General features: G+C 38.2%; 1 protein-coding gene across 1 annotated transcript in view; it reads left to right on the top strand.

Annotated features, from left to right (window-relative positions):
- LOC128230165 (protein LSM12-like) overlaps positions 1-24686 on the top strand; it is a 31669-nt gene that overhangs the window by 3311 nt on the left and 3672 nt on the right. The window contains exons 2-4 of the mRNA XM_052942220.1: positions 10581-10720; positions 12474-12583; positions 15688-15817. Coding sequence (XP_052798180.1) covers positions 10581-10720; positions 12474-12583; positions 15688-15817 — 380 coding nt within the window. The remainder of the gene's footprint in view (positions 1-10580; positions 10721-12473; positions 12584-15687; positions 15818-24686) is intronic.

The following is a 24686-nucleotide window of genomic DNA, read 5'->3' as shown; positions in this document are numbered from 1 at the left end:
CTGATGTTAACAATTACAATGCTACGGCAGTTTTGACAATCATAGACAAACTCATGGGCGACATCAAACACATGTTTCCAAATGCTGACACCGTCCACTACTGGACTGATAGTCCATCTTCGCAGTACAGAAATAGGTACATTATTGACACCGTGTTTAGACATGCATATATGTGTGGACTGAAAGCCTGTTGGAATTATTTTGAATCGGGCCATGGGAAGGGCCCTTGTGACCGCATAGGGGGAACAGCAAAGAGACAAGCAGCGGAGGCCGTCAAACAGGGCAAGGCCAACATTCAAGACGCAACAGATTTTTATAGTTGGGCAACACAAATCAAAAAACGATAATGTATTGCTTTTATACCCAGGACGAGTACAACAAGACAGCCGAGGAAGTGTCAGAAAAAACAACAAAAGCAATACATGGTACCATGAAACTTTATGCTGTATACCCTATCAGAGAGTCGCTCTACACAGACGAGGTGTCCTGCTATTGTACCATGTGCCTACAGGGAGTTGACGCAAATATATGTAAAACATGGACATTACAAAAACTGTCATTTAAAGCAAATGAAGAATCTAACAAAGAACATGCACCAAAGGAAACAGATGATGAACCCATGGAAACCGAAACCGAACAAATGGTTACAGAAAATAAGCAAATAACTGTAGAAAATTTGCAAAGTCAACAGTTCGTAGCCTCAATGTACAAGGAAGATTGGTATATAGGGAAGATACTTGACATCAATAGTAGAAATAAGACTGTTCGTGTTACATTTATGAAAGAAAGCGACAACCAGGGAGTTACCACATACAGATGGCCAAAGTAAGAAGATGTTTTGGAACTTGATGTAGATGAAATAATTTGTTGCATTGATGAGCCAGTTTGAACTGGAAGATCCCAAAGACTGTTCAAAATCAGTGAGGCTGATGTTGACAAAATTAAACTTTAAAAAGAAAATTAATATGCATAAGACACGTAAGGTACCACACTGTACTCATATCAAGTCAGTTAAACATGGTGTTTGTGTGTTTCTTGTTGTTATGTTGCATTTCTGTTCAATGACAAACTGTTTTTAGCTCACCTGTCACATAGTGACAAGGTGAGCTTATGTGATCACAATTTGTCCGTCGTCCGTCCGTCCGTAAACTTTTACTTTAAACGACATCTCCTCATAAACCGCTTAGCCAATTTCATCCAAACTTCACAGGAATGTTCCTTGGGTGGTCCCCTTTGAAAATTGTTTTCAAAGAATTGAATTCCATGCAGAACTCTGGTTGCCATGGCAATGGAAAGGAAAAACTTTAAAAATCTTCTTCTCCCAAACCACAAGGCTTTGGCCGTTGATATATGGTAGGTAGGATCACCAAATGGTCCTCTACCAAGATTGTTCAAATTATGGCCCTTGGGTCAAAATTGGCACTGCCCCGGGGGGTCATGGGTTTTCTCTATATGTTTATAGTGAAAACTTAAAAAATCTTCTCCTCTGAACTTACTTGACCTAGAGCTTAGATATTTGTCATGATTCATCGTCTAGTGGACCTCTACAAAGTTTGTTCAAATTATGGCCCTGGGGTCAAAATTGGCCCCGCCCCGGGGGGTCATGGGTATGCTCTATATGTTTATAGTTAAAACTTCAAAAATCTTCTCCTCTGAACTTACTTGGACTAGAGCTTAGATATTTGGCATGATTCATCGTCTAGTGGACCTTTACAAAGATTGTTCAAATTATGGCCTTGGAGTCAAAATTGGCTCCGCCCCGGGGGGTCATGGGTTTTCTCTATATGTTTGTAGTGAAAACTTCAAAAATCTTCTCCTTTGAACTTACTTGGACTAGAGCTTAGATATTTGGCATGATTCATCGTCTAGTGGACCTCTACAAAGATTTTTCAAATTATGGCCTTGGGGTCAAAATTGGCCCCGCCCCGGGGGGTCATGGGTATACTTGATATGTTTATAGTTAAAACTTCAAAAATCTTCTCCTCTTAACTTACTTGGACTAGAGCTTAGATATTTGGCATGATTCATCGTCTAGTGGACCTCTACAAAGATTGTTCAAATTATGGCCTTGGGGTCAAAATTGGCCCCGCCCCGGGGGGTTAGGGTATTCTCTATATGTTTATAGTGAAAACTTCAAAAATCTTCTCCTTTGAACTTACTTGGACTAGAGCTTAGATATTTGGCATGATTCATCGTCAAGTGGACCTCTACAAAGATTGTTCAAATTATGGCCTTGGGGTCAAAATTGGCCCGCCCCGGGGGGTCATGGGTATACTTGATATGTTTATAGTTAAAACTTCAAAAATCTTCTCCTCTTAACTTACTTGGACTAGAGCTTAGATATTTGGCATGATTCATCGTCTAGTGGACCTCTACAAAGATTGTTCAAATTATGGCCCTGTGGTCAAAATTGGCCCCGCCCCTAGGTGGTCATGGGTTTTCTCTATATGTTTATATTAAAAAAAATCAAAAATCTCCTCTGAACTTACGTTGCTTAGAGCTTAGATATTTGGCTTGATTCATCGTCTAGTGGACCTCTACAAAGATTGTTCAAATTATGGCCTTGGGGTCAAAACTGGCCCCGCCCCGGGGGGTTAGGGTATTCTCTATATGTTTATAGTTAAAACTTCAAAAATCTTCTCCTCTGAACTTACTTGGACTAGAGCTTAGATATTTGGCATGATTCATCGTCTAGTGGACCTCTACAAAGATTGTTCAAATTATGGCCTTGGGGTCAAAATTGGCCCCACCCCCTTTGGGGGTCATGGGTTTTCTCTATATGTGTATAGTGAAAACTTCAAAAATCATCTCCTCTGAACTTACGTGGCTTAGAGCTTAGATATTTGGCATGATTCATCGTCTAGTGGACCTCTACAAAGTTTGTTCAAATTATGGCCCTGGGGTCAAAATTGGCCACACCCCGGGGCTGATGGGTTTTCTCTATATGTGTTATAGTGAACACTTAAAAAATCTTCTCCGAACTCACAAAGACAAGTAACATCTTAATTTAAACTGGATAACATATTTAGTACACATACCAATTTTCAATATGGGCCACATACAACAATTAATAACAAATATACATATATAGATACACACGTAAAATCAAGTAGTGACAAGAGCTTAGATATTTGGCATGATATATCATCTAGTTGACTTGTACCAATATTGTTCAATCTTTGGCCCTGGGGTCAAAAAATGGCCCCACCCGGGCGGTCATGGGTTTCCTTATATATGTATATGATGAAAACTTATAAAATCTTCTTCTCCGAAACCAAAAGGCGAAGGCCTTAGATATTTGGTATCAAGCATTGTTTATCGGACCACTATTAAGATTGTTCAAACTTTAGCCCTGGGGTCAAAATTGGCCACGCCCCTTGTTCATAGGCTTAGGTTTTCAATATTTTTATATAGTCTTATATAATAAAACTTTAAAAATCCTCTTCTCCAAAATATAAGACCTAGAGCTTTCATATTTGGTATAAAGTGTTACCTAGTGGACCTACACCAAAGGTATTCAAATTATTGTCCCGGGGTCAAATTGGCCTTGCTCAGGGGTCATTTGTTTTTACATTGTCTTGTCACTTAAACATCTTTTCCTCTGAAAGTAAAGGACAGAATGACTCCATTCTTGATATGTAGCATCCTTACATGGTCCTCTCTCAACTTTGTTCAAATGGTTTTGTTTGGCCCCTTTTAGGGGTCACCAGAGCAAAAAATAGAAAAACCTTTAAACAACTTGATCTTATTAACTGCTTGATGGATCTTCAAGTCTGAAGCATCCTAGCATGGGCCTCTGTCAGGTCTTTTCAAATAATTTTGTTTGGCCCCTTTTAAGGGCCACCAGAGCTAAAATTAGTAAAAAAAACTTAACATTTTCTTCGCATGAACCCCTTGATAGATCTTCAGCAAATTTGGTTTGAAGTGTCCTTGCATGGACCTCTCTTAAATTTGTTCACATAATTTTGTTTGGCCCCTTTTAGCTAAAAATAGAGTAAAAAACGATTATTCTTGTGAACCTCTTGATGGATATTTACCAAATTTGGTCTGAAGCACCCTTGCATAGACTTCTCTCAAATGTATTAAAATAATTTTGTTTGGTCTCTTTTATTTTCATATTTGCATATTGAGGGAACCGTACAGAGATATTGAATGGCGTACTAATTAGTGCAACATCCATTTAACTTAATGAAAAGTGACCAGCCAATATTCTTTGAGAACAAATATCAAGCTATATTGATTACAAAGGTTAAACTCTTTTACTCAGGTGAGCGATTTAGGGCCATCATGGCCCTCTTGTTTAAACTTGAACTATTGTACCTCGTTAGCTAAATTTACTGATTCATGTCATATGTTGTTACCCAAAAGCATATTTACCACAAACTGATGAACGCGTGTTTGTAGTTTCATGGTCATATAAACGATATCAACATACACGTGCACATTGATAATGCATTTGATTCGTTTTAAATGTAACATAAGAGCCACTACTTGATGCAATATGGATGCAGTCTATTCATTCAAATATTCGTCAGATACGTTATTTTGTTATTTTAAGCTCACAAAAACAGAATATGGTTAGTTCGGACATCCCAATCATTGTTATTTTCATAGGTTTGTTAAAATAAAAGCATATTAGATGTATTGTTATATGATAATGTATATTTTATGTTCTTTTATATGGGTGTGCTATGAAAATGGCATTGTGTCAATGATTTTGAGGTCATATTGTAGATGAATAGTTTAAAGGTGAATTGTTCTGTGCAAGAAAACACATAATAACGCGTAAATAACAGCTTTCGATATAAACTAGGTTTATTATACCCCCACAAACGAAGTTTGAGCGGGTATATGGCAGTGAGCTTGTCGGTCGGTTGGTCGGTCTGCCGGTGGTTTTCATGGTTTCCGGTCGATAACTCATGAAAGGCTAGACAGATTTGAAAATGTTTTGGTACAAGATGATACAGGTCAAGTACGATATTGGGGCTGGTGGGGCCAAGGTCAAGGTCACTGTTACTAAAAAAAGAAAAACCGTTTCCGGACGATAACTCATGAAAGACTAGATGGATTTGAACAATTTTTGGTACACAGGTGTAACATCAGAAGATACAGATCAAGTTAGTGAGCTTGTGGGTCGGTCGGTCGGTCGGTTTTCATGGTTTCCGGACGATAACTCATGAAAGGCTAGACAGATTTATTTTTTTTTAATTAGCCTCTTTTCAAAAGAATGGTTTGCCATTCCTGTGTCCAGGCGGCATTTGGGGGTATTCGTCACTCCTGTGACAGCTCTAGTTTAAGCATTGTTTGATATAAACTTGTAAATCAACATTATTACATAATGTTACAATGATTCAGATATGTTACGTTTCGGATGGTGTTCTTTAAAAGTACCGAACGAATTACTCAATAGCTTTCCTAACAAAGGCACGCTATCACATTTCTGTAAAGTTGTAATATTTTCATCCAGTTTAACCCTTTCGGCGCCAAATAAATAGTCAAAAGTTCCTCTCAGTGCCAAGTAAAAATGAAAACATTTTTGCTTATAAACAAATCTACATGTGTACAAACAACACATCTAGATTGTTATGCATCAACATTATGGACCACGCGTCCAGCTTTTTGTTGAATATTCTTGTGTGTGTGAATGACACGGGGCTGCCCACATAGGAACGTTGCACTGTTTGCATTTAAAAGATGTTTGTTTTATACTCCATCCAGGAGTTTGTCTGTCACTTCGCACTGCACAATCTGGCCGGTGCGTCTTCTCTTTGAATATTCTCCTCTCCCGATCACTCTACCTTGTCCCCTCAACCTCTTGTCCGTGGTCTAAAATAAATAATAAATAATTCTATAACAATTATAAATCAATATAGGCATATATTTAATTATCAAACTGCATTATAAAATGAGAATTTGATCAAAATAAGCAGCCACAAAACCAAAAGAGACGAATTTGAAGATATCATAAAAAAATGACCGCCACCCAATCTCTCAACCTACTGGGCAAAGTTTCATCCATATATTTTTTTTTAATTTAGTCTTCTTTTATTTATATTATATTGAATTACTTAGGTGCCAAGTGCTTATTACTTTATTTATGGTATATTTGACATTTTCATGGGGATAAAACATCAATAATAACAGAAAAAAAGGATTATTCTAACTAACCTGAAGGTGATTGTGGTCTGGATGACTGATTTGAAACAGTTTTCTCACTAATATCGTCATCCAAACTTTCATTTGACATATCCGAATCCAATTTCGATGTCCGTAATATTACTATTACTGTCATTTAAGATCGTATTTAGCACTTCCTTGCAAGTATAAGCCCGCTTCCTTTTCCTGGAAGCCATCTTGAATTGTCCAGATCGCTCTGCGATTTTAATTCACTTTAGAAGACTAATTAATTTAATTTTACATGAAAAATTATTTGAGAATGCGGAAGTAACATGAAAAAGCCTCGTTCTGAATCGAAAGTAGAAATCACTCAGCTCTGTAATAATATATGAGCGTAAAAGTAGCGAAAACACTACCCTATCGTTTTGTCGCAAATATGCGACTTTGGCGGTCAGCCTAGTTGTCGCAATTATGCGACTTTGGCGCCAAAAGGGTTAAGTATATTTACTTCCAACATAACCATAATATTTTTCAAAACAACTTTAGGACACACAATGTTGCAACTTAAATTTTTTATAAGACTGGCATTGAAAACATAAAGAAAACCATTTATTTTTTACATTTCTTTGTATTTATTGTTTAAGTTTATGAATGCATACATCAGTTCATTAGAATACGATTATAAAAATCTTCTTATGTGTACACTTACGCTAATTTAGCCTAATTCTATAAACATAACGTATCTGACCACCTGTTTATAGTAGTTCCCATTTCAGGATTAAGTTAAAAAATATAGGACCTGTTTGACGCACTGACTTCTGAATTTTACCAAGATAACATTGTTCGTCAAAATAAAAGTGGTTACAAATGGATTTTGCGTAGTTATTTTGAAACCTTTTCTTCCAAAAAATATGCACACTTAAAGTAGAATGAACGTTAAGTCGGGCATGTGTTAACAAGAAACATTAGCTCAATGAGCTATTTTCCGACATAATTAACAAACACACATAACATCTCAAATAAAAATAACAAAAAGCTTGTGACCTGGAAATAAAAGTATACAGATACTGGACTTACCGAAATACAATTATTTACCAAAAGACGGATAAAATTACCGAAATATGCATGAAAGTTACCGAAAGACGCCTTCTAATGAATTTTCTTTTTGTTTTTATATTAATATTATACAAATACATTACCAAACCAGATTTTAGAGAAAAAGATTGAAATATAATGATGTTATAGGCAATTTCAGTTTTCGGGATCAAATTCAGCGTGCCGACTCGCCAACTGATAGACAGATAAAAGCTTCCAAAATACACAATTATTCCAATTAATGATGAGCACATGAAATTCATATGACTAAAACACACAAATAAAAATGAAAATGTTAATGAAAATATTTACTTATCGGTCAATTTGAATAAAGACAATATGTCAGTGAAATAGTTGTCACCCTTTGCCAACTGAAAGACAATTTAATGCGTCAGTTAAAATTAACTTATTATTTGTTTGATTATGAAAATGATTATGAACTATGATTCAAATAATAGCATTTATATTCTTATGGAAATGTTAGATCAATAAACAGCAATTGAAAATATTTAGGAATATATTTGAAACATTGCCTTTGAAAAAGGCCGAAAGTGTCGTTAAAACCATATTCTTTTAAACTTACTTAGATCTTTAGTTTAGGGGTCTTAAAGTATAATATAGTATAGTAATATATGAAAAATGGAAAAGAAGTTTTTTAACAGCGAATTTCTCATCGTCAAATAAATTTGCTTACTTATGGACAATATTCCACATCAAATACACAAAATCATGTGATGTTTAAAACAACATAATTTTCACCCGGTATATGACACCCCACAAAGTAGCGGCACGTTCTTGGGGGACAGTTTGGTATAGTTGAACGTGTGTTAATTTGGGTAAACCTTTTTCGGCTCTGTGACACGTGTTGAGTAAATACAAATGTACCATAATAATTACGCATTAAAGGAACACAGTATGTGTACATTTATAATTGCGGGTGAATTTCACACAAATGGACGGCTTCATTTGAAGATTCATACATAACAATCGCGAGTAAAAATGTAAGTTTCATGTATTGCTCATGGTATTAAAGAACTTTTCACTCTGAAATCCCAAAAGATGGGAAAGTTTTCTTGTGTTATATGTGCTGTTGACTGTAGTATTGATCAATGCATACATTGTTCTAATTTTAGAAATTGGGTACATGCTTAAATGTTCCGAATTGTCTGAGCAAGACCTTAACTCGTGGAGTGCCAAAAACCTCAAATTTGTCCAGCGCGACATTCAATACAAAAAGTGCCGTAGGCATAACCTCCGCGATTGGTCCGTAGTTACATCCACTGACAGTTGGTCCTCTGTGGTTTTACCAAGGACCAACGGCCGAAAACCGAGACAACGCAAACGCTCGGTTAATGTCCGCACAACCAGCATTAAGCGCCAAAGTACATCAGAAGACTCAGACTAATCCCACCCCATTGCAGACACTGGAAATGCAGACTATTATTTCTAATGCACCATACTAAAAAAAACATATAAAATAAAGTAGTTACAAATTGTACATAATAATTAAACATAATTCGATTCAAGGCAATGTCAACATTTTTGCCGATATGAACTTATATATTTTCTTAAAACTCAATGTCAATTTTATTGTTTTGTATAGTGTGAAACATTTATTTGTAACACACTTCTTGGTGAATTTTCATTTCATTAGCATTGCTGTTTGCAATGTGAATTTTACATAGCTTATGTCATTCACATGTTTATGTCTTTGTCGATGATATTAATACATATTGTAAGTTAACCATTCTATTTTGTATTTGCAGCGTTCAATATTTTATGTTATTTAATTATTGTTATGACTTATGTTTCATGCAGCCTTCCATATTTGATGTTTTTCAAATGTATATGTCATGTATGTGAAGAATTGATTTGTCTTGTTTTTACTTCACCTTAAACATATCTATAAATCATATTTCGGTTGATGATGGGAGAATACTCTTATTGGCTAAATAAAGGAAATTCTTTTTGTCAATAAACCCATTATTTCTAAATATATATTTTTTTATAATTTTTGGCTACAACGCGTAAAATCATCATATAAAAAAAATATATATATATAGGATTATAAAAAAAATAAATACATAAGAAGGCATCTTTCTGTAACTTTCTTGCATATTTACTCCAATTTAACCATATCCATAAATCGTATTTCGGTTAACGAAGGGAGATAACTCTATTTGACTAAAAAACGGGAAATTCTTTTGTCAATAAACTCATTATTTCTAAATATTTGTTTATAATTTTTGGCTACAATGCGTATAATCATCATATATATAGAATCATTAAAAATTAAATACATTCGAAGGTGTCTTTCGGTAACTTTCATGCGTATTTCGGTAATTTTATCCGTCTTTCGGTAAATTTTGGTCCTTGTTAGAAGTTATTTTGAAAATATTTGCTCCCATAACTACCTTGAACACTTAAATCAATATGGAATGATCTATATATGCGCATAGATTAAATGTGGTCGTGTTTGGGCTGTTCTTTGGATAATAGCTGAGCGTCTCTGATTGACAATGGAAAAATTCCTTCAAAGTAGCTGTGATGTACTAGTTGTGCAAAACAAATTTCAGTTCATAAAGAGTTGATTTTTACGTCATCAAATGAAATCTTTATAGCAAAAAAACGTTTACAAAAACAAAAGACAAAGCTTCTTGATAAATGAACTAAACACGAAAGTGGTAGAAAGGGATGTTAAGAGGGATGTTAAGAATAAATGGAGATTGGCAGAGCTACAGATAACTTTTTTAAACCCTTATGCAATCAAGTAAAGTCTATGGTACACCCTTTGGTCATTCATTAAAGTGTAATGGTGATTTCTAAAGAGTGCTGGTACATTAAATTACAAATATGAATGACCTATTTTATTTAATGAACTTTTATAGCACATATATAAGAACTTAACACAAAATTGAAATGTTGCTCAGCAAATTACTAGTCCTGATTTATTCAGTGAGCAACATTTCAATTGTGTGTAAGTTGATTTACACAGAATAGAATCGAGTAACAAACGTTACGCAGTGGTTACGTGCCTTTAGTAGATAGTTACACACATTGCATAGGATAGTGAATCACTTTTAACAAACCGGTTTAATATTTAGTCAAAACAGCTAGCTTAAAAACTGTCAAAAATACATAGTCAAAACGGTTAGTGTAAAAACGGTCGAAAATACTCGGAAGAATGTTACAAACAGCTGTTTGATTTTATGTCATAATGGGCGATTTTTAAAGTGTATTTACGTCCATTACTACACTTATCTGTAGCTCTGGATTGGTTTTCAAAAGCTTCCCCTAGGGCTTTTGCAAATTTTATCATTTTTGCAATGGAAACGTGTACTGTTCTGAAGTTTCTTAACCATTATCAGAATGTGCTCCAGCCAGCGGCAAACACAGTGTTCATGATGTCAAGCTCCTCAACCTGTCATACGTCAGTGATGTCACAGTTGTGAAAGAATCTGACCGGGATGTCTCCCCTCCACCCCTTTCTAATCTAAACGTTGCAAAGGTAATTTGAATGGTGACTGTGTGTGTGAATGACAAACGTCGTTGTTCGGGCGGGCGGCCGGGCGGCATCAAACTCACCTATAAAACTGAATAATTTCAGTAAGGGTTGACATATCTTGACCAAACTTGGTCTATAGGAAAAGTTTATGGATACGTTTCATGGGATTGCGTTTGGATCCCTAGAGTCAAGGTCAAGGTCACTGTTACTAAAAATAGAAAAGGGATGGAAACTGAATAACTTTAGTTAGGGTTGACATATCTTGACCCAACTTGGTATATAGGAAGAGTTTATGGAGACCTTTCATGGGATTGCATATATGGCTTCTAGGGTCAAGGTCACTGTTACTAAAAAGAGAAAAATGGCTGGTACTGAATAACTTAAGGTAGGGTTGACATATCTTAACCAAACTTGATATTTAGGAAGAGTTTATGGATACCTTTCATGGGATTACATTTGGGACCTCTAGGGTCAAGGTCACTGTTACTAAAAATAGAAAAACAATTGAAACTGAACTTTGTACAATGTATATAACTGTTCATAAAATAGAAACATGTTTTCTATGTAATCAACTTAATTATAATTCTCACAACACCGGCTGAAGTTCTTCTGTCAATCATTGAAAACCTGGTTTCGTCGCATTCCGGTGTTTCTTGTTATCCCCCGCCTATGAAATAGGGAGGGGGATATTGAAATGGCTTTGTCCGTCCGTCCTTCCTTCCGTCCGTCCGTCCGTCCGTCACCTGCGTTTTCTCAGTAACTAGCTGGTAGAATTTCATGAAACTTAAAATAAATATGAACCACTATACTGGAATGATGCCCGTCCAAAAAAAAAATTGATTGGTCAATTGTCCTTGGAGTTATTGCCCTTGATTTTTTGAAAAATGCACATTCACAGCCATTTCTCAGTCACTAGCTGGCAGAATTTCATGAAACTTAAAATAAATATGAATTACTATACTGGGATGATGCCTGTTCATTATTTTTTTTGGATTGGTCAATTGTACTTGGAGTTATTGCCCTTGATTTTTTGAAAAACTCTCATTTACAGCCATTTCTCAGTAACTAGTTGGTAGAAATTCTTGAAACTTGAAATAAATATGAACCAACATACTGCGATGATGCCTGTTTATTTATATTTTGGATTGTGTAATTTCTATATGAGTTATTTGCCCTTGATTTATTAAAAGATCCATGTTTGCAGCCTTTTCTATGCAACTAGCTGGTAGAATTTCATGACACTTGGAATAAATAAGAACCAACATACTGTGATGATGCCTGTCTATTTTTCTTTTGGATTGGTCAATTTTCCTTAGAGTTATTGCCCTTGATTTATTAAAAAATCATTGTTTGCAGCCGTTTCTCAGTAACTAGCTGCTAGAATTTAATGAAACTTGAATGTTATTTGAACCAACATCTTGCAATGAACTTCTTCGGTGAATTTCTAAGGCTACATTTTTATCTCAACTATTGAGTACTATTTTGCAATGATTGATGTTTCCGAGTAAGCAGTTTCGGAAAAGACAGTTTTATTTAATCATCCCTCTGATTTATTTCGTTAATTTTTTTTATCATAAAGAAGTCCCGGTCGATATTTTATAATTTGGCTCGGAAAGGGATAAACCAATGTGCTTATCTTATTCTTTCTGAGATTTTTTTTAACCTTCAAGCACAAACAAGCCATCAAGCACAAACAAGCCATTGTTGGCGGGGGATATCTTTTCACTGAAAATGCTTGTTTACATTGTACTTTCAGATCAACGCAAGGTTACGGAACAATATTGCAGAAAAGAAGAGACAAGTAAATTATATAGGAGTTGGTGTTACACCTGAGGGTCAGAAAGTGTTTAATGCCATTGTAAAAACGTAAGTTTTAAAAGTTTTTGTAAGACTTAGAATTATATTTTATTATGCCTCCCTTCAAACAAGTGGGTTTGTATTGCATTGAACATATTGGCTGGTAGTAGAGAATGGCCGAAGGTCTTTAAACTTGGTTCGGAGGTTGGTCATTACCAGCAGATGACCTCCAATGATTTAAACTTCAGTAGGTCATGGTTGTGGTGACCAAGTTCACTTAAGCTTGTCAGCTTAATAACTAAAGTATACTTGGGCCTATGGTCCTCAAAGTTGGTAGGGAGGTCAACAGTCAAGGTCACCATATTGACCACAGTCATTGTCAAAATTTAAAAATATGCAATGATTTATAACGAATTGTTTTTCAAGAAATTGCGACTTAAACTCTTACATTGTATAAGAAAACATTGTTTACCACTTCAACTGACCTTTAAGCAGCTGCCTGAATGACTTGCATTACACCTATTTAGCATTTAGAACTGGTCAATACCAACATGTATACCTACTATCCTCAAACTTGGAAAGGATGTTGGTTATAACCTTAAATCACCCAATAGATATTTAATGCAAAATGACTTATTAGCTGCCATTAGGGAGGTAAACATGTTTTACAAACATTTATTGTTACTTTTAGGCTGTCTTAGAACTGATCCCCAATTTCTCGAAATATCTTGAGCATACAAGTATCATAATATTTTATTTTGTGAAATTACTTGCTTTAATTTGATTTTACTGACCAAAATTTAGTTTATCATCGTCAAGTATATCATTTGAAAAAAAATCCATTATAAGTCTCAAAAGTCTTGTAAAAGAAAAAAATACAGATTTTAAACCAAAACAATGTTGATCCTGTTATGTGAGAAATTAGGGCCCCATTGTCAAACTGTCATACAGGTCATGTTTTTTATATTGATCTCACCTGTTTTTGGAAATAAAACAAAAATTGAAGACAAGTATTGTCATCGTGGGTTGTATACAAAAACTTGAATCTTGGTCACATCTGGAAAATTTATTCAAATAAATTTTTCGTACACCTTTTGCTATTGTTATATGTTCAAAATCTGAAGGGAACATGCACCTCTCTTCACTTGCAACAAAATTTCAAGAATATCTCACTTGAAGCATATATATTTATGTATTTTGTTCTTCTTAAAATGATTGTGCTTTGTATTGGTACAAATATATAAAAAAAACTGAGTGCCTGGGGGGGGGGCATAATAACAGTCAACAGCAAAACTGAGTTTTGCTGTTGACTGTTATTATGCCCCCCCCCCCCCACCCCCCACCCCCACCCCCCTACAAAGAAGAGGGAGTATATTGTATTGTCCGTCAGTCGGTATATCAATCCGTCGGTAGACCAAAGCTTGTCAGAGTGACAGCTCGACAATTCCTGGACATATGGTCATCACACCTGACATAAAGGTTGGGTCTGACCAGTAGATGACCCCAATTGATTTAAGAGGTCATCAGGTCAAAGGCCAAGGTCACAGTGACCTTTAATGGGAAAAGATTGACAAAGCTTGTTCGAGTGATAACTAAACAATGGCTGGACCTATGGTCATCGAAATTGACATGGAGGCTGGTCCTTACCAGCAGATGACCCCAATATTAGAGGTCATCAGATCAAAGGTCAAGGGGACAGTGACCTTAAATGCTAAAAGTTGTCCGAGTGATAACTCAACAATGCCTGCAACATGGCCCTCAGACTTGACTTGGAGGTTGGGCCTGACCAGTAGATAACCCCTATTGATTTTAAGGGTCATTGGGTCAAAGGTCTAAGGTCAAAGTGACCTTAAATGGCTAATAGGTTTTCCTGTGTGATAAATCGACAATTCCTGCACCCATGGCCCTCAAACTTGGAGGTTGGGCCTGACCAGTAGATGACCCCTATTGATTTTACGGGTCATAGGACCACAGGTCAAGGTCACAGTCACCTTTAACGCAAAATGGTTGACAAAGCTTCTCTGAGGGTTATCTCAATAATGCTTTGACCTATAATCATCATACTTGACATGGACATGGTTAATGACCCCTATTGATTATAGGAGTCATTGGGTCAAAGGTCAAGATCACACTGCTCTTGAATGTGTAAAGATTGTTTGAGTGATAACTCGACAATGCCTGCACCCATGCCCTCAAACTTGACTTGTGGGTTGGGCCTGACCAGTAGATGATCCCTTTTGATTTTAGGGGTCATTGGGTCAAATGTCATGGTCACAAACTTGTCATAAAGGTTTGTGGTGACCGGTTGATGACCACTATGAATTTTAAGGTCAAAAGTCAAGGTCATAACTCATATTCATCTTTAAAATTTTCGTCATATTCACTTATTCACTATTAAAGGACACATTTTATCTGCAAATATCAGTCATCAGCTGGGCATGATAAAAAACTTTACCTACACTTTAAATGGGCATTTGAATCTTAAAACTGCCTCAAAGGCAAAGGCAAAGGGGGGGGGGCATAATGTTTGACAAACATCTCTTGTTATGTATCTTATCTGCTTGGTTTTTAAACATGACTGTTTGACAGCTATAGATCTTTAACCAAGACCAGTTGTGTTTAAGAACAAAATATTATTTTCAGATCTTGTAGTCTGTTGCCATTGATCTTTGAAATTAGTTCAGAAAATATAATTCTTCCCCCAAAAAACAATGTTTGGGGTGGGTATTACTATATAGGAGTGAGCTTGTTTGTCTTTCGGTCAGTTGGTTTTGTCTGTACGATAACTCCTGAAAGGGTTAACAGACTTTAAGCATTTTTGGAACACATGTTTAACAGCATAAAATAAATAAGTTTGACTTTGATATCAGAACACTATTTTATGATTGAGTTACTGCCCCTTTTCAACTTAGAACTTGGTGTCCAGAAGATTACTTATGACAGATACAATGAATTTGAATAATATTTGTTACACATGTTTTATACTACATAAGGCAACGTTTGACTTTTGTTACAATCCACCAAATATTTGATGGAGTTATGACCCCTTTTCAAAGAAATTGTTTACCATTCCTCAGGACCTGTGTCCAGGCTGCATGTTGTAGTATTGGTCACCCTTGTGACAGGTATAGTTCAAATTAGATGTTTGCTGAAAGATGTTTATTATGGTGCAGAATAACAGACTGCCGATGGGTTGGGGAAAACATCGTAGTGATGGAGGAGGTGACAATAGAGCCCCCCTACACGCTTGAAGCCTGTCGCGGCAAGGACGGCAGCAAAGTGCTAGACCATGTCAAGAAAATTGTACGTACACTTATTTCCCTCATTTATATACTGGAAAATCCTACAAACAAGAGCTATTGTTAACATCATATAGGATCAGGTGAGGTTGCATGTGAAATTGTGTAGCCTGGAGTAAAAGGCAGGTTTTTCTCTTTCAATAGGTCACGCAAAAATGTTGTGGGAACACTCTAGTAATATCTCTACTGTCTTTCCATCTGTCAATCTGTTTGTCCACTGCTCTGGTCGACCAATAAATTACAGTGCATGAATGAGAATGTGCTATATTGCTGTGTATAAACGAAACATGAATGTGCTATTTTATAAAAGTTGTTGTCATATGTGCTATACCGTTTTCTTACAGTGTACAAGTGTATGCGATTGTGGTTTTATATGTGTTTTGTGTGATCCATAAATGTAAAAGAAATAAATTTGACACAAATAATTCTTCTTTTGTTTCACTTTATTTTTTCAATAATAAGTTTGCTGTTTTCACGACGATGGTGATATTTTTTGTAATTCGGATGAGTCGAATTTTCATTATCTCGACTTTTTTCACTAGGTCCCAGAAAAGTCGACATAACGAGTTTAGACTGTACTTAGGGTATTGTAAATTAAACTGCATATATAATATAAGGCAAATTTTAATTTATCATAGAAAACATTTATAGTCTAAAGCAACATTTTAACTGCATGGTCCATATTTGCATAGATACCACCATTTGACTTTTAACATGCCTTCAAATGGCTCGTCCTGTCAAATATATTTTTTTTGTTATCAATTAGGGCCCATCCTCATCCTGTGATGGCGCTAGCTTTATCTAAGTGTTTATTGTTCAGTATTGTTTTTGTCCCAAAACCAAGTGGTGTTTTGAACTCTTCTTACATCTTTGAGGGATTTGTTCAAATTTTCACTGATGATCAAGCATCATATGCCGACAGTGATGAATCAAAGAGTTTGTGCTGGGTCTATTTCAGCTAGAATTATAGGCATTTGTTTAATGATGCCTGCATAGCATGACCGACATATAGAGATCTTGTTGACCATAGCTTGACCAATATATAGAGATCTTGTTGACTATAGCATGACCAATATACAGAGATTTTGTTGACCATAGCATGACCGATATATAGAGATCTTGTTGACCAAATTTACGTTTATCGCTCTCTAACTTGAGCATTTGTTATCCAATGTATAAAGGCATAAATTCTGAAACAATTTAGATCAACAGACATATCACACTTTTATCTTTAACATTGTTTTTCCTTTTTATACGCCCGAAGGGTCGTATTATGTTATGGCCTCCATCGTCTGTCCGTCCGTTAGCAATTCCGTGTCCGGGCCATAACTTGGTAACTAATAAAGCGATTTTCAAATAACTTTATACAAATCATCACTACATTAAAAGGATGTGTCGCGCGCAATTTCCAGGTCCATACCTCAAAGACTAGAATCACCATGGGGGTGCGTTAGCAAATCCGTGTCCGGGCCACAACTTGGTCACTAATAAAGTCATTTTCAAATAACTTTATACAAAGCATCATTACATTAAAAGGATGTGTCGCACACAATTTCCAGGTCCATACCTCAAACACTAGAATCACCATGGGGGGGGGGACGTTAGCAATTCCATGTCCAGGCCATAACTGGGTTACTACTAAAGCAATTTTCAAATAACTTTATACAAATCATCTCTACATTAAAAGGATTTGTCAAGCATGCTTTCCCGGTCCGTACCTCAAAGGCTAATTTCACTGGGGGGCGTTAGCAATTCCGTGTCCGGGCCATAACTTGGTAACTAATAAAGCGATTTTCAAATAACTTTTTACAAATCATCACTACATTAAAAGGATTTGTCGTGCGCAATTTCCAGGTCCATACCTCAAAGACTAGAATCACCATGGGGGTGCGTTAGCAAATCCGTGTCCGGGCCACAACTTGGTCACTAATAAAGTCATTTTCAAATAACTTTATACAAAGCATCATTACATTAAAAGGATGTGTCGCGCGCAATTTCGAGGTCCATACCTCAAACACTAGAATCACAATGGGGGGGGGGGGGACGTTAGCAATTCCATGTCCAGGCCATAACTGGGTTACTACTAAAGCAATTTTCAAATAACTTTATACAAATCATCACTACATTAAAAGGATTTGTCAAGCATGCTTTCCAGGTCCGTACCTCAAAGGCTAATTTCACTGGGGGGCGTTAGCAATTCCGTGTCCAGGCCACAACTTTGTGTTACTACTAATAAAGGAATTTTTAGAAAACGTGTCCTAGCCACAAATTTGTAACCAATAAAGCAATTTTTAGATCACTTTATACAAATTATTGCTACATTAAAAGGATGTGTTCTGAGCACTTTCCAAGTCCTGCTACTTTTAAACTTAGTAAGCAGTATAGTAGCATAACCTAAATGTTTATTAAAGACCTCAAGCCGAATCTTCTTCGGGCGTATAATGCTCCGTTTCGCGGTGCTCTTGTTATTAATATTCCTGATCAAGTAAATTAGTCAACACTAGAAAACATAGATGGAAATGGCCAATATTACAATGACCAACTTACAAACCAATTCAAGTTTTTCCAAGAAAGATTACTGGAATTTCTATTTTACTAATTGTTGCCATCCATAATAAAGGTAGATTACCAGCTTTATGGATAAAAAAGATAAACAAAACTGATGTGTTTGACCTAAAGTTTAAAGTTCCTTTTTTTTCTCAAAAACTAGTTCATCAATACACTTATCTTTACACGTGAGCAGGACATGTCTTGAAAATAATCTCACGAGAAATGTCATTAGCAGTGTATTTTCTGAAACGATTAAAAAATGAGACTGAAAAACATAGCATGCCAGGGTACATGCTATACTGGTAACTAACTCATGAACTCCTGAACCAACATTTAGAACTGTTTAAATAATTATACCTGCTATTCTTCTACTTGGAAGGGGTGTTGGGCATTATTTTAAATGTAACCCACAGACACAGGGGCATTTATTTATTTCAGTCCAAAGAAAAATATTTCAGGCGAAATTTCATTTAGATTTTTTATGCCCCCGAAGGTGGGCATATTAAAATTGCACCGCCCGTCCGTCCGTCCGGCTCTGTAACTTTCCCTTGTATGGACAGATTTTAAAATAACTTGCCAAATGTGTACCACATACCAAGACGACGTGTCGCGTGCAAAACCCGTGTCCCTACCTCAAAGGTCAAGGTCACACTTAGAGTTTATTTACAATGGAGTGCTGCATATAACGACATAGAGTATAGGTTGTCGTGTCCGGGCTGTGTTACTTTCCCTTGTATGGACAGATTTTAAAATAACTTGCCACATGTGTTCCACATACCAAGACGACGTGTCGCCTGCAAGACCCGTGTCCCTACCTCAAAGGTCAAGGTCACACTTAGTGTTTATTCACAATGGAGTGCTGCATATAAGGACATAGAGTATAGGTTGTCGTGTCCGGGCTGTAACTTTCTCTTGTATGGACAGATTTTAAAATAACTTGCCACATGTGTTCCACATACCAAGACGACGTGTCGCCTGCAAGACCCGTGTCCCTACCTCAAAGGTCAAGGTCACACTTAGTGTTTATTCACAATGGAGTGCTGCATATAAGGACATAGAGTATAGGTTGTTGTGTCCGGGCTGTAACTTTCTCTTGTATGGACAGATTTTAAAATAACTTGCCACATGTGTTCCACATACCAAGACGACGTGTCGTGTGCAAGACCCGTGTCCCTGCCTCAAAGGTCAAGGTCACACATAGTGTTTATTCACAATGGAGTGCTGCATATAAGGACATAGAGTATAGGTTGTCGTGTCCGGGCTGTAACTTTCCCTTGTATGGACAGATTTTAAAATAACTTGCCACATGTGTTCCACATACCAAGACGATGTGTCGTGTGCAAGACCCGTGTTCCTGCCTCAAAGGTCAAGGTCACACATAGTGTTTATTCACAATGGAGTGCTGCATATAAGGACATAGAGTATAGGTTGTCGTGTCCGGGCTGTAACTTTCCCTTGTATGGACAAATTTTAAAAAAACTTGACACATGTGTTCCACATACAAAGAAGACGTGTCGCGTGCAAGACCCATGTCCCTACCTCTAAGGTGAAAGATACACTAAGTGTTTATTCACAAGGGAATTCTGAATATAAGGACATAACAGTGTATGTTGTCAAGTATGGGTGGTATTTTTTTATGTTCAGAGGCAATTTAAAATAACTTGTATTTGACACGTAAAGGCAAGATAAACTTTTCATGTACTAACCTTGTTCGTAGGTCAATGTCACATTCGGGGGCATTCGTCACATACTGTGACAGCTCTTGTTTTACATTTGCATTACCAAATGGCACATTTTGGTCCATTCTAAGGGAAAAATTCTTGAACAAAGACAAGTAGACATAATCATCATTAATAAAATCAATTACCAATTAGCTTTAGGCACAAAGAAAGACATTAACCTGTTTCAATAAGCTGTTGTAACAAAACCCTGTCATTGACAATAACGTTATACTTAAGCACACGAAAATGATCTTCAAAATACAAGTACCCTGGGATCCCGATCATAGCAGAACTATTCTTGCAATTCTCCACATAAGAAAATACAAGTGACCTGGGATCCTGATCTGGCAATATAGATGCCCCTATGCATGACCACGAAAATGGCCTGGAGAAGGCTCTGATCTCTTGTTGTTTAATCATTTAATGCCACCGAAAAGCATCATAATACAGTAATCTGACCATGTGTCCGTTTCAATGGCTTCCCATCAATAAGTTCCAAACACATAAACCCAGGAACCTCAGGTTGGTCATGCTAAGGGATTTCAAGTTTGTCATGCCAGAGAACATCAGGTTGCTCGTGCCAGGGGACCTCAGGTTGGCAATGCATAGGGACCTCAGATTGGTCACTTCCAACAACCTCAGGTTTGCCATGCACAAGGACCTCAGGTTTGCCATGCATAGGGACCTCAGGTTGGTCATGTCCTGGGACCTCAGGTTGGTCATGGTCTGGGACCTCAGGTTGGTCATGTCCTGGGACCTCAATTTGGTCATGTGCAGGGACCTCAGGTTGGTCATGTCAAGAGACCTCAGGTTGGTCATGTCCAGGAACCTCAGGTTGGTCATGTCCTGGGACCTCATGCTGGTCATGTCCAGGGACCTCAGGTTGGTCATGTCATGGGACCTCAGGTTGGTCGTGTCATGGGACCTCAAGTTGGTCATGTCCTGGGACCTCAGGTTGGTCATTTCCAAGACCTCAGGTTTGCCATGCACAGGGACCTCAGGTTGGTCATGTCCAGGGACATCAGGTTTGTCATGTCCAGGGACCTCATGTTGGCCATATCCTGGGACCTCAGGTTGGTCATGTCCTGGGACCTCATGTTGGCCATATCCTGGGACCTTAGGTTGGTCATGTCATGGGACCTCAGGTTGGTCATGTCCAGGGACCTCAGGTTGGTCATGTCCAGGGACCTCAGGTTGGTCATGTCATGGGACCTCAGGTTGGTCATGTCCAGGGACCTCAGGTTGGTCATGTCATTGGACCTCAGGTTGGTCATGTCCTGGGACCTCAGGTTGGTCATGTCCAGGGACCTCAGGTTGGTCATGTCCTGGGACCTCAAGTTGGTCATGTCCAGAGTCCTCAGGTTGGTCATGTCCAGGGACCTCAGGTTGGTCATGTCCAGGGACTTCAGGTTGGTCATGTCCAGGGACCCCAGGTTGGTCATGTCCAGGGACCCCAGGTTGGTCATGTCCGGGGACTTGAGCTAAGTCATGTTCAGGGACTTCAGGTAAGTCATGCCTAGGGACCTCAGTTAGGTCATGTTCATGAACCCCAGGTTGGTCATGGCCTGGGACCTCAGGTTGGTCATTTCCAACGACCTTAGGTTGGTCATTTCCAACGACCTCAGGTTGGTCATGTCCAGGGACCTCAGGTTTGCCATGCACAGGAATCTCAGGTTGGTCATGTCCTGGGACCTCAAGTTGGATATGTCCAGGAACTTCAGGTTGGTCATTTCCAAGACCTCAGGTTTGCAATGCACAAGGACCTCAGGTTGGTCATGTCCAGGGACCTTAAGTTTGCCATGCACAGGGATCTCAGGTTGGTCATGTCCTGGGACCTCAAGTTGGTCATGTCCAGGGACCTCAGGTTTGCCATGCCCAGGTACCTTAGGTTGGTCATGTTCAGGGACCTCAGGTTGGTCATGTCCAGGGACCTCAGGTTTGTCATTTCCAAGACCTTGGGTTTGCCATGCCCAGGGACATCAGGTTGGTCATGTCCACGGAACTCAGGTTGGTAATTTCCACGACTTTCGGTTTGCCATGCCCAGGGACCTCAGGTTGGTCATGTCCTTGGACCTCAGGTTGGTCATGTCCAGGGACCTCAGGTTGGCCATATCCTGGGACCTTAGGTTGGTCATGTCCAGGGACCTCAGGTTGGTCATGTCCAGGGACCTCAGGTTGGTCATGTCCAGGAACCCCAGGTTGGTCATGTCCAGGGACCCCAGGTTGGTCATGTCCAGGGACCCCAGGTTGGTCATGTCCAGGGACCTCAGGTTGGTCATGTCCAGGGACCTCAGGTTGGTCATGTCCTGGGACCTCAGGTTGGTCATGTCCAGGGACCCCAGGTTGGTCATGTCCAGGGACCCCAGGTTGGTCATGTCATGGGACCTCAGGTTGGTCATGTCATGGGACCTCAGTTTGGTCATGTCATGGGACCTCAGTTTAGTCATGTCCTGGGACCTCAGGTTGGTCATGTCATGGGACCTCAGTTTAGTCATGTCCAGGGACCTCAGGTTGGTCATGTCATGGAACCTCAGTTTGGTCATGTCATGGGACCTCAGGTTGGTCATGTCATGGAACCTCAGTTTGGTCATGTCATGGGACCTCAGGTTGGTCATGTCAAAGGACCTCAAGTTGGTCATGTCCAACGACCTCAGGTTGGTCATTTCCAACGATCTCAGGTTGGTCATGTCCAGGGACCACAGGTTGGTCATGTCCTGGGACCTCAGGTTGGTCATGTCCAGAGACCTCAGGTTTGCCATGCACAGGGATCTCTGTTTGGTCATGTTCAGGGACCTCAGGTTGGTGATGTCCTTGGACCTCAGGTTGGTCATGTCCAGGGACCTCAGTTTGGTCATTTCCAACACCTCAGATTGGTCATGTCCAGTGGTCATGACCAGTAGATGCACTCTATTGATTTCGAGGACAGTGGGTCAAAGTGGGACCATCAGCTGAAAATCCAATCAATAACTGAAGACAGCTGGGACCGACGGACCCCAAGCTTGTTAGGCAGGTTGGTCATGTCCAGTAGATGAATCTTATTAATTCAAAGGTCACAAGGTCAAAGGTCAGTGTTATGGTGACATTGAGCTGAAAAGTTATGCAGGTTGGTCATGATAGGCAGGCAGATGAATCTTAACAATCTTAGGGCCAGAAGGTCAAAGGACAAGGCCATTGCTACCTTGAGCTGAATATCTGTTCCAAATCAATAACTGAAGGATGTTGGGGCCATTAGACCTCAAAAATGACCCCTATTTATTATAAGGTCAAAAGGTTAAAGTAAATACCTGTTGAACACTTGGGCCTTGGAAGCTTTATACAAGCTAGGCAGTTTGAACACTAGAAGCAGATGACCCCTTATGATAATGGCTACCAGGATTATATGGTCAGGGTTCAAATTTAGACTCGCATACTCGCAAAATGCAAGCGACATTTGCAAATTGTGAGTGACTTTTATTTAAGCTCGCAAAATTCTGCGAGTGGCTTTCTGTAGACCACAAAATGTTAAAAAGAAAGTAGAATAAACATGAACTTAACTGCGCTACGTAGTCAAGTGTAAACAGCCTATAAGTGGCATGTTTACAGTACCAGTATAAAGAAGACAGTACAGAGTCACGCTCTAGTTAAGTTTTCAAAAATAGAACAAATACGGAAAAGGGCTAGTTTTATCTCAAATCTTTCCGGGATGCTCCAAGGCGTGCATAATACAAAGTGAATACAAATGACGTAATCACCTAGCTCAATCATTGGCTAAATTTAGCGCTTTCGCGCACAATATGTAAACCAAATCAACCTTTAAAAATATTTCCGCCCAACTGTCAAAGTGAATAGACTTCGATATATTTCATGGTCCAAAGCATCCACTCTACATTTACTGTTGCTGTCATTTATTTTTAAATTGATAATGTTATTGGTTTTTTTATACTAATAGACTTAATGAAATCTGTAGCGTGCTTGCCGAATTGGTATTACCCGATGGCAAGGGTAAATATACAAAGTCAAATTATTGGACAGCTTTGTTATCAAAAAGCGGCCAGCATCTGATGAGTCTTTTTGTACCCCCTAAAAAGAATAAGCCATCAACAAGTTCTAGTAGTCGAGTCCCTCAAGATTGATACTTTTTAATATTCATAATATGTCTTAGGTGTAAATTTCTACTTTTAATTAGACAATATTATAAGGGGATAAAGCATATAATAAAATTGCAAGTTGATTTTTCATTTTGCGAGTTGCCTCAAAAAGCACTCGCAAAATTTTGCGAGTGCTCCCCAAAGTTCAGATCGAACCCTGATGGTAAACATGATGAAGTCATTTATCTGTATCATTGTGTCATCTGAAAAGGCGACAAATAGGGGTGACTTTTGTGTGCGGCGGTCGTGTCCCGTTTTCGCTTGTTCGGGGAATATCTTGTAAACGATTAGTGGTATCAACTTCAAATTTCATATGTAAATAGATCTCATAGAGGGCAAGTGCAGTGCACTAACAGTAACTCTTTCTTATTTAGTTTTAGAGTAATTGCCCTTTGTTAATTTTCATGCTTAAAGTTTTGTTCGGGGCATATCTTGAAGAATATCAGAGGTATCAACTTGAAACTTCATAGCTAGG

The sequence above is a fragment of the Mya arenaria genome, chromosome 1 (genome assembly GCF_026914265.1).
Source record: "Mya arenaria isolate MELC-2E11 chromosome 1, ASM2691426v1".
Classification (NCBI taxonomy): domain Eukaryota; kingdom Metazoa; phylum Mollusca; class Bivalvia; order Myida; family Myidae; genus Mya; species Mya arenaria.
This window is presented reverse-complemented; position numbering and strand designations above follow the sequence as displayed.